At 47.1% G+C, this 11,498-nt stretch overlaps 1 protein-coding gene across 1 annotated transcript; it reads left to right on the top strand.

Annotated features, from left to right (window-relative positions):
• The first annotated feature begins 14 nt into the window (after window positions 1-14).
• Window positions 15-11,283, top strand: SIX4 (SIX homeobox 4). The gene is made up of 3 exons (XM_017807554.1): window positions 15-927; window positions 2,252-2,940; window positions 5,384-11,283. Exons 1-3 carry the CDS (start codon window positions 89-91, stop codon window positions 6,178-6,180), a joined length of 2,325 nt encoding a protein of 774 aa, XP_017663043.1. The 5' UTR covers window positions 15-88; the 3' UTR covers window positions 6,181-11,283.
• The last annotated feature ends 215 nt before the right edge of the window (window positions 11,284-11,498 follow it).

Genomic DNA, 11,498 nt, shown 5'->3' with positions numbered 1-11,498 from the left:
GGGGGAGGGAAGAAGGAAGAGGGGGAAAAAAAAAAAAAGAAACGAAAAAGGAGGAAAAAAAAAAATAAAAGGAAAACTAAACCGAAACATGTCTTCTGCCTCCCCCGCCACGGACGACATCGTGATCGCGGTGGAGATCAAGGAGGAAAATGTGATGGAAATGCTCTCGGAAGCCCCCGAGGCGCCCGCGCCGCCGCCCCCTCCCGCCGCTGCCCCGTTCCCCATGGAGCACGCAGGCTCCGCCGCCGCCGGCGAGGAGGGAGCCGCGGAACAGGTACTGCTCCACACTGAACTCTTGGCCAGGAACCACCACGCTGCCTCCTCTCCCTCCTCTTCATCTTCCTCCTCCTCCTCCTCCTCCTCCTCCTCGCAGACCCCTCTGGCTTTCTCCCCGGACCACGTCGCCTGCGTGTGCGAGGCGCTGCAGCAAGGTGGGAACCTGGACCGCCTGGCCAGGTTCCTGTGGTCTTTGCCCCCGAGCGATCTGCTACGTGGCAACGAGAGCCTGATGAAAGCCCGGGCGCTGGTGGCTTTCCACCAGGGCATCTACGCCGAGCTCTACAGCATCCTGGAGAGCCACAACTTCGACTCCTCCAACCACCCGCTGCTGCAGGAGCTCTGGTACAAGGCTCGCTACACCGAGGCGGAGCGAGCCCGGGGCAGACCTTTGGGGGCGGTGGACAAGTACAGGCTCCGGAGGAAATACCCCCTGCCCAGGACCATCTGGGACGGCGAGGAGACGGTCTACTGCTTCAAGGAGAAGTCCCGCAACGCGCTGAAGGAGCTCTACAAGCAGAACCGATACCCCTCGCCCGCTGAGAAGCGCAACCTGGCCAAGATCACCGGGCTGTCCCTCACCCAGGTCAGCAACTGGTTCAAGAATCGCAGGCAGCGGGACCGCAACCCTTCCGAGACCCAGTCCAAAAGGTGAGGGAAAACTTTTTCCTCCCCGCCCCCCTCTCCCGCCTGCCTTTCCCTCTCCCGGCTCTTTCTTCCCTTGCAAACATGGCGCTTACCTTCGGTGCGCCTCGTCCTCCCCTCCTTCCTCCTCCCCGCTCCCTCGCTCCCAACACACCCACCCGGCCCGGCCGTGCGAGGCGACGCGGGGGAAACTTCCCAGACCCGCTGCCCCGGCGCTCCCGGGGCAGCTCCCGGCCCGAGGGAGCCGCCGGGCTGGCTCCCGGGAGGACACGGGACGGGGGGTGTTTGCGTGTGTGTGTCCCCCCCCTCGGCTCCTTGTTTTTATTCAATTGTCGCGCCTGACAGAGTTAATCATTGACGGCCGGAGGACGCGCGGGGTCCCGGCGCTCCCTCTGTTTTGAAACCTGACTCGGGAGCGGGCCGGGCTCGGGTTTCAGCGGGGGAGCGGGGCCGGTTCCCGGGGCTCCCGGGCGGCAGAGCGGCCCCGGCCCGGCCCCGCTCCGCCCGCGGCTCGGGCTCGGCTCCCCCCGCCCCGCCGCGGGGGCGCGGGCAGGTGGAGGTGACCTTCCCCCTTCTCCCCCCGCCTTCCCCCCCGGGAAGGGACGGGAAAGGGGGGAGAAAGCGCGGGGAGAAGGGAGGAGGAAGGGAGCGGGGAGGGAAAGGAGGGAAAGCGGCCGGCGGAGGGGGCCCCAAGGCATTTCTCAACCAAGGGCGCGATTGTGCCGCCGCGGCCCCTCTCCGCGGGACACATCAAAGGGCGAGGGGGGAGGGAGCGGGCGGGGGGGGAGCGACCGAAAAATGCAGCCGAGGGCGGACCAGTCAGCGAAAAAACCCCGACGCAGCCCCGGGCGGAGGCACAAAGGCCGCCCCCCAGCCCTCCGTCCCTCCCCCGGCCGCCGGGCACGGCCGGAGGTGCCTCCGGGGGCAGCGCGGGCCGGGGTCCCCCCCTTCCCCCGGGCCGGGGGCGGCGGGCAGAGCCTTCCCGGCCTTCCCTCACCTCCCAGCGCTTTGCCAAATGGCCGCGGCCGACTCTCACACGTGTGGACACCCCGCGCCGGGCAGCCCCCTCTGGCCGCCGGGATGGAGGAATTTATTTACAACTCCATAACCCAAGTCTGTAAAGTTTCTCCTCGGCGAGTGTTTGGCTTGATGTGTTCTTTTCCTTCCCCCCCTCCCATTTGGCTTGAATATTCGTTTAAAGTGCCCTGTAAAGGCAAAATACAGGAAAAAAAACGTTTGTGGAAACTCTCACAAACTATGTTAAAGCCTTGGTGCAGAGATCCCGGCACGCCGTGGTAATGCAATGTCATGTCTCCATCTTTTCCCATAGCGAGTCAGATGGCAACCCTAGCACAGAAGATGAATCCAGTAAGGGACAGGAGGATTTATCTCCCCATCCACTCTCCAGCTCATCCGATGGCGTTACCAGCCTCAGCCTTCCCGGCCACATGGAGCCCGTCTACATGCAGCAGCTTGGAAACACTAAAATAGCCTTGAGCTCGTCTGGTGTCTTGCTGAATGGAAACCTCGTGCCTGCCAGTACCTCTCCTGTCTTCCTCAATGGTAGCTCTTTTCTTCAGGGACCCAACGGTGTCATACTCAATGGACTCAGCGTGGGCACTTCGCAGACAGTTACCTTAAATTCACCCAAAACTGCGTCGAGCATTGTGAGCAACGGGGTGTCCATTACTGACATAATATCGTCATCATCAGAAGATGTTAAAGACTTCAAACTCCTTCAGGCTTCTGTCCCCAACGCCACAGCAGCCACATTCAGCCCTAGCAACATCCCAGTCTCTTTCCCAGGATTGATACCCAGCTCAGAGGTGAAAAGGGAAGGCGTAGAAACTGCTGCTTCCCAAGATGGAGGCTCTGTAGTTACTTTTACTGCTCCTGTCCAAATAAACCAGTATGGCATTGTCCAGATCCCCAATTCAGGAACAAATGGCCAGCTGCTGAACGGAAGCATTGGTTTTTCTTCTCTGCAGCTGCCTCCTGTTTCTGTGGCAGCTTCACAAGGTAAAAGTTTTGTCTCTTGCAGTAAGAGGTATGAGGAAAAAGTTGGAATCAGGCACACTTGGCATTTAGAGAAGCTGTGGTCCTTTTTCTCCAAGGTACCAGGGTTGTATCTCTGCCATGGCCACACACAGAACATCAAATAACATCAAATAATACCTTTTGCTTCCCTTTATAGTGGGTTATGCTCGTGGGCAGACTGTTAGATGAGGCTGAGCTCTGCTAAGACCAGGGAAGGAGGTCTGGTAATTTACGCCGCTTTCATCTCATGCTGTTCACAGAAGTCTGTGATACCAATCTTCACAAATGTCTGTAAATTTTACACGTTTCAGTAGTCAAAATATTCCCCATTTGCCACTGAATTTTTCCAATGAGAAGGTTCATAAAAATGAAAATTGCGGCAGCTGGAAATTGTTACCGCTGTTGCTCTTGTGGTGGTTGTTTTGGTTTTTTGTTTTTTTAACCAAAGCATGTCATAAAAATACATACTAAATTACTGTAGACGCAACAAGACCAAGCAGTTACACTTGTACATTTTCTGTTCTGTAATTAAGAAAGATTAAACTTGAGGGAAGCAATTGAAGTAAGCAATAGCTCGTAGATGTAAAATGTGAGGGTATTTGGATAAAGCTACCCTCAGTCCAAGGGAAATATGTCATCACAGGTTCACGTGCCAAGTGTGCAGGCTCCTCCCCGAGTTTGCTTTAGAGTTTGTCTTAACATACCATAGACTGAACATTGCAGCCAGCCAGGAAGAATCCCAGGGAGCACAAACCTAGTTCTGTATCCTTGTTTTGAAGCAGGTCAGTTAAAAAGAGCAACTGAACACCTTTGTTACTTACTAGACACTGTGTGTTTGGTTATGAAAATGATTAAATTGGAATGAATCTCTTTAGTTTCAGGAGCTGTGAATCCTATAAGGAAAATCAAATTGTGCTCATGTGCTTCTTTGAATTAAATGTTTATAGGGAGTGAATTATTCTTGCTGGAGCACAGAGAGGAACACTGGAGCTGTACAAACACATTTTAAATGGGTGCACAATTATAAGCTCCTAAAATGTGGCACTCACAGGCACTGGAAGTTATTGGTACATAGTTTAACCAAGATTAAAGAGAGAAGACATTTAGTCTGAATGCCACCTGTAATTACAAAAGCCACTTAATCCACATGCTCCAAGGCATAAACTGACAGCCAGCAATGGTGAGAAAGAAAGTTCTGTCCCCTAGGTAGTGTGGGAGTATTGTGCTTGAAAGTCCTCAGATTCATGAGGACTTTAACAATCAGCATTGTTAAAAATGCTGATTCCCACTGGAGAGTGGTCCACCATATGTCTGGTGCAGAGAAAAGTTTTGGTTTTTTTTAACATGAGATGGATGGATAGCTGGCTACCTATTCCAAGTGAAGCATGCTGCAGGCTATTTTAAGTAAGCCACAGTAAATAATACAGATAGGTGTAACTTCAAATTGCCTCACTTTATTCTCTGGTTTACACATATGCATAACACCTTCCAAAAAATCATCATTGATAAACCGGAATTGACATGGAGATAAAATATTCTCCATGTGAGAAATTCATCTTTGCTGCAGTTCTGAAAACTTCAGGTGCATCCAACTGTAGCCTTCTATAATTAAACCGCTTTTGAGAAAGAGAGGTGTTTGGAGTGGGACCCAGTCCCAAGAGCCAGTATTTCTTATTTTAGGAGGTATCATAATGACAACTTACATGCTACGTCCAGTAAAAACAACTTCAGGTCATCTCTGGCCACCTCTCCTTGCTTTGGCTCACTGCAACATCACGCGAGCAGTGCTCTGGCTTTCAGCAAGGGGAGGCAGTGCTAGGTGACTCTACACAGTGGATGTGGCAGGGTTAGGATTTTAGAAATATGTGATAAAGCCAGGTGAAAGGCAATAGATCCGACTGCTTGACAGACTACCTCATTAAACTGGTAGAAATTACCGGTTTTTCGTGTTTTCTGGGCAGGTTGACTCTGGGCAGGTTCTGCCCAGCAGGAGTGGATTTCATGTGACGTGTCTCCAGTTCCCACACACAAGCTGTAGTCTGTCACTGAACTATCTTTAATAGCTTTTCATGCTTCTATTCTTAGAAACGGAGTGGTGGCAACTAGCGAAGGCCAAAGCACGTTCATTTTAGTCACATGGCTGGGGACTGTTTGCCCCTAACGAGAGTCTGAAAGATACCTCATATACCAGAACCCTTTTGTTTTTGTTTTTCTTTCTAGCAGCTGTTTTTGTTAACAGCTTTTGTTTCTTTATACCAACCTCTTTTTCACCTGTTAAAAAAATTGCTGTTCAGTGTTGTGTGAGATATTAGCATACGTGCGTACTGCAAACATAAAAAAGACCAGAACTTCTTACAGAAATGCCTGCACAACTCTCTGCCAGCTGTAATCTCTGTTTTCCTTTCTTTTGCTTCCCTTTCTCTAGGTAATGTTTCAGTAAATCCCAGCACATCTGATGGAGGAACTTTCACAACTGACTCTTCAACAGTGCAGCAAGGAAAGGTTTTCTTCAGCCCCCTCGCTCCGAGTGCAGTGGTTTATACAGTTCCCAATTCAGGCCAGGCAGTAGGCTCTGTCAAGCAAGAAGGACTGGAAAGAAGCCTGGTGTTTTCTCAGTTGATGCCAGTCAGTCAGAACACACAATTAAATGTAAACATGTCTTCTGAAAATATATCCAGCGGAGGACTCCAGTCCCTGGCCTCCTCATTAGTGAATGTAACGCCCTCCCATAATTTTTCCCTCACGCCACCAACTCTTTTAAATGCTGCAGAACTGAACTCTGGTATCTCGGAGAGCCAGTCCATGTCATCGCCCGTGACCAGTACCTCTACAGTGATATCTATCAGCAACACTAACTATGCAACCCTTCAGAACTGTTCCCTCATTACCAGTCAAGATCTGTTGTCCATTTCCACTGCACAGCCCGTGCTTGGAGAAATAGTTTCTACGAGCGGAGACCGTGTCAGCCACCCCTCTGCACAAGTACACCAGGATTTTGGCAGGGAGCACAGGTTAGTCCTGCAAGCCGTACCTGACGTCAAAGAGAATTTCTTACCTAATTCTGAGAGCAAGTCAACTGGCAATTTAATGATGCTGGATTCCAAATCCAAGTATGTTATGAGTAACATGGTTGACACAGTTTGTGAAGAACTGGAAACGGACAAAAAAGAACTTGCCAAACTGCAGACAGTTCAGATAGATGAAGATATGCAAGACTTGTAACTTTTTTTTTTCCCCTTTGCTTTCTGTTTTAATAGATAAGTCTCCTGTTGAGGCCCTAACAAGCACCGAGTGGGGTGTTTGTTTTTTGTTGGTTTTTTTTTTGTTTGTTTGTTTGGTGTTGTTTTTTTTTTCATTTAAAGAAACCAGAAGAACATTTGAATGGTCTGAATTGATGTACAGAGGAATTTCCAGCAATGGAATTAGGTTGCCACACTTGGTTTGCATGCAGTATTCTCTTTTAAGCAGATTAAAGGAGAAGGGAAATGCCAGGGCAAGTACTGAGTGAATGGGTACAGGTTTGGCTACCAGATGCTACCCTGAAAATTTAACTAGACTCTCCATAGTACAACGTACTCTGAACAGTAAGTATACACTCCTAACTTCAGATAGAAAAATCTCGCTCCAAAACCGTAGGAACAATGCAGTCACTTTCGCTGTTTACTTCCAGTCCGTGGGCATTGAGAAATTTTCAAGGAACTCTAGACGATACCTCTCCGGCTACTTTTATGTTGTTTGAGGTTAAGAAACGAAACAAAGTCACGACTAATATTGTTACTGGTGTGTTTGCTTTTTATCCAGCAGACTTGCGTTCAAACCAAAAATCTCACATCAATCATGCACAGGTTTCTAAATGCTGCAGTGAGCGTTTTGTCAGTGCACCAGAAAAAGCATCATTTGAAACTCTAATTATGCAACTCAGAAGCTTTCTCTCCAGTATGAATGTAAATATTGTTTCAGTTCTTATAAAGGAGACTTTTTTTTTTTTTAATTAGTACAATGGATTTTATTTATGGTTTATGTTCCCTTTCACTTTAGACACAATGCATTGAAAAGGAAAACGTTTTCTGGCTGTTTAATTTATTTTTATTGTTTGAGCAGGAAGTAAGCGTAGTTATTTCTGACAAGGTTTTACTTTTTTGTAGTTTTTTTTTCAAGCAATAGACTGTAAAAGTAAAATGTTAATCACACTGAAACTAGAAAATGAATTCCCAGTCTCACAAACCCAGGAGGTCACTGTCTCTACCCCCTCTGTCTTTGTGTTCAGGGGCTTTTTGTTTGTTTTGTTAGTAATTTGCGAATTAGTTGAACCTTTTTGTGTATTTTTTACAGAATTCCACGTGCCTTTCTTCCTAGTGGCCTTATCTTTGTTACTAAAGCACAGTGGCAGGAGGCATAAAAACACTGATTTGCAAATATCCGTCCTCAGGGCCAAATCCTGATGCCTTACTTCTGCAAGTAGACCCTCTGACTTGGGTACTTGCACGAGTAAGAAGAGAAATTTTAAGTCTTCAGGACATCGTGGGTGACATTTACTGGCGGTGCAGAGAGCCAAAGGTGGGTCCTTCCTCACCAGGGCAGGAGGAGTCTGGAGAGGGATCATGGGCACAGCTGTTGTGCCGAGGGAGAGGTCTTGGCTGCAGCCTCGGGCAGATGAGCAGGAAGGGTTGGATGGGCAGGCCAGGGAGGGGAACCCAATGTTTACACGGGCCCATTGGCCAAATAGCCCGTGTGGGAGGAATTCGGCTGCTGGTTGGGCAAGTAGGTCTCCATCCAGGAGTGTTCTTGTGTGTGTATTTATAGATCTTTCCAGGATGAGCAGCCTGAGGGCTGATGGTGGGAACTGCAGCTCTGAAGGGCTCCTGGCAGCAGCCATGGTCCCTGCCTGGCTGGGGATGAGTCTCCACACCTTTCTCCCCAAGGACAGCAGAAGCAGGTGGGCTCTGGGCAGGTGGAACAGATCTTATCTTTCCTCCAGAGGAGTTTTTTTTGGTAGCATGGGAAAGCACGTCCTTAAGCTTTAAAGTAATAAGAAGAATGCAGATGTACAAAAATGACATGCTGTTAATCCTTGCGGTCTTGTTTTGTTATTTTTTACTCTAATGTGAATATATACAGTAACTAAAGCACGTGTTCATCCTCATCAGGGGCCTGGTCTGAAGCCTTTGGAAGGCAAGGGGAAATCTTTTCATAAGCTTCTGTGGGGTCCAAATGAGGCTCAGGACAAAACAAGGTCACTTGTAAAGGACAAAAAAATGGAAAGGAAGGATGATTGAGGTAGCACATCCCAGTCTGTTTGTCTTGGCTGTAACTGGTTCTGTGGAAAGCCTTTGAGGAATGAAGGTTCTTCCGTGCACCGTGCACGTGGCATCGGTGCTCTCGCTGCAGTTTTGCACTATACTGAATACAGCCTGTTTTCCAAGGTTTTCTGTGGAACCTTGAAGCTGAGCCCTGTTGGTGATCACCGGAGTCCGTGCTGCAAGCCAGAGTCCCTAGGGCTGGAGGGAAAAGGGCAGGGAAAGGGAAGAACAAGTGTGCAAGGAGTGCGCTTTGCAGCTGTACGGACTCGCTGGTTCTCTGCAGACAGAAGCAGCCCCATTAGCAGTTGGCTGTCCCCACGTGCTCCCAAACAAACAGGGTGCTTGAGGCAAGCGCTTTAAAGCAGAGATTATCACAAGCAGAACATGGAGCTGTATGTTCCCCTGGCACAACTTTCCCTGACGTTGAGGGGAGCTCCGCGTGAGCAGGGAATCGGATAGGCCGCAGTTCTCCTGTCTGCTCTGCTTGTTTATCTGCTTGCTGGGCCCCAGCATGAGCAATCTGGTTCCCACCTCGTCTTCACCCATAAAACCAAAATGGTGATGACAGTGACAGTAATAGTAGCTGTAAATGCTTTGCATGAAATTGTTCGGCCATTTGGAAAATTAGAAATACCCTGTATCACTGTCAATTTAATGAAGAATGTGCTTGGCTCTGAAGGAGTTCACTGAGGCTTAATGTTTGGTTTGTGAAGCTCAGACTATATTTGGAGGCAAGCTAGGGAATATTTCAGAGCACCTGTTGGTGAGATCAGGTCTTATAACTGAAAAGACTGTGGTGTTACATTAGTACCTGTTACTCTTTTTTTTTTTTCCTCCTTTGCATTCATTGTGTTACTGAGGCTCTGAATTCCATGGCTTTGCAGCACAGTTGACATGAAAACTGTGTATGTTGTTACAGTGGCATGTATCTTGGAGTGTCTGGTACTTCTAATAGGAGACTTCCCACTCTTCAGTGGGAGTGGAGGATGTACATAAAAGCAGTGGTTTGGGACAAAGTAAGATTAATCTATTCTAGTCTTCCAGATATCAAGTAACTTATTATTATCTTTTACTCTTTCTTTTTCACATTGAAAATAAGTGTCATTCCCTCCAGATAACGTAGTTATAACCTCATGTTTTCTGCAGGTACATATGCACAATATAAAGACTCATTGCACGGTACAATGTTTTTAAAATAGAAATTTAAATAAGTAGTTTTACTCCTTATCAAGGTTAAGTTTTTATTATGTGGCCCTCAAGCAAGCAGGGTAACTGCTCTAAATAGACAATAATCAAAGCCCCGAAAAGTGTCCAGGGACGGATCCTTGGCTGCTGTAAATAAGGCATTGCTCCACTGATTCCCAAACCCAGGATTTAACGTGGTGTTTAGGGGGTATGGATGCTGGTCTCCCACACATGTGAAGGCAGTGGAGTGTCCAAGCCCCACAGACAGCCCTTGTTATCACATTCTGTTGTTTAAATGGAAAGTATGTCTACCTGGCATACACATTCCTTCTCCTCCCCCCCCCTCTCTCTCTGTTATGGATGAGAATAAACGATCATTTCAACCTCACATATGTTTGTAACTTGTAAGTCCACTGGTAATCTTACAGGAAACATTGCCAAATTCTACTACTTTTTTGGTCCCAGACTCAGCTTTGAAAACTACGCTTAGAGTTTAAGCAAATTCTTACAAAGCACGATGTTAAAAACCCCTCTGTTCTTTACTGCTTTTGATTAAAGCTGCCTCTTTTCCACCCAGAGTTTTGCGGAAAACTTGTTAAATTGAATGCTCTGTCTGGACTATTTGCAGCATTATTCCTGTAGCCTTACCTACAAGGACATTTCAGCAATGTAAATATCATGGACATCTAATGGCCAGGTCCTCAGCTGGGCTAAACTAGCACATTTCCATTAATGTCCTCTCATGCCAGCTGGGAATATGGTCCATTCATTTCACTGGTGTTAGGTCAGGGACAAATTTGGCCCCGTAGATGGTGGCAGCATGAACCAGAGCACAAGGCTGACACTTTGGTGAAACCAAACAGTCACAGTCTATCAAAGCATATACCTCTTCCCATTTACTGCTTTTCCCTATCTGTGGATTCAGGAAGACACATTCAGAAAGCAACTTTACCCAGAAGTAAGGCTGGAACTGTCTTTATTGTTATTACCATCAATCTGATGTTGATGATAATAATGGACAGGTTCTGACTTCAAATTCTGAAAAATCACCTCAATACCTATTTTCAGTTAAATTAAGCAGGGCAGAATTTGGCCCTGTGTGCACAGGAGCTTTTCACACACAGATATTTCCAGTGCCTGTGCACTTTCCTTAGCAAAGGCAGATGAACAAGAGGGTGCATCTCTCCAGTTTCATATGAAATGTGTGTGCAGGACTCTGGGGGGCATGAATTGCCTAGTGCTTGTGGTCAAGAAGTATGTCAAATCATCAAAAGAATAGTAATTTTATAATTCTGGAAACAAAAATTGTGTTATTTTACAAGCAAGGATACCTGAAGTCTTCCTGTATCTCCTAGCAGTTATTACCTTGAAGGATATTTTATACCTTAGTTGTACGTTTCATATAATTTAAAACTTGCTTCTTAAATTTCTGAACTCAAGGAGGGGGGCGGGGAGTGAATCTTCTGACTTTCAGGATTCACATTCAGAGGATGTTTGTTCTTTTTGCTGCATGTACTGTTTGTCCAGAACACTAACCAGTTACTTCTCCGATGTGGGTTTATTGTGCCTTACAACAAATACGAAACTTAAGCGGAATGTACGCGTTAGAGGAGGGAATAATCAAGGAGACTTTACTGCACTGTTAGGTGATGCTGCCCCAGAGTGTATCATCAGACATATCTGTGCTTAATTACCCAACCAAAGAGATCTAAAGTATGTATGTTTGTTGTACTGTAATAGGGGTTTGTGCCTGGACAATTAAGTGTTTTATTTGTATTCTGAGATGATGTGAACTTATTTTTCTAAACACTATACTGAATAAACTTTATATTTATACACATCTTGTGTAAATATTTCTGTGTGGATAGCATGTGAGGGCTTTGAATTTTGAGTTAGAAAAGCGATCTAAAGTAGAAAGTTGGCTTTTAATGACTCATCATGAAGGTGATGGCAACTAGGAGTGCCTGTGCTTGCCACAGATTTGATCTAAACCCTACTTAAGCTAGAATGAGACTTTCTGTTGACTTGAGGGGGTTTTGTCAGACCCTAACTTTG

This window comes from Lepidothrix coronata, unplaced genomic scaffold, assembly GCF_001604755.1.
Source record: "Lepidothrix coronata isolate B3197 unplaced genomic scaffold, Lepidothrix_coronata-1.0 Scaffold19, whole genome shotgun sequence".
NCBI classification, from domain to species: domain Eukaryota; kingdom Metazoa; phylum Chordata; class Aves; order Passeriformes; family Pipridae; genus Lepidothrix; species Lepidothrix coronata.
Note: the sequence above shows the minus strand (reverse complement) of the source record. Positions and strands in the feature narration are given on the sequence as shown.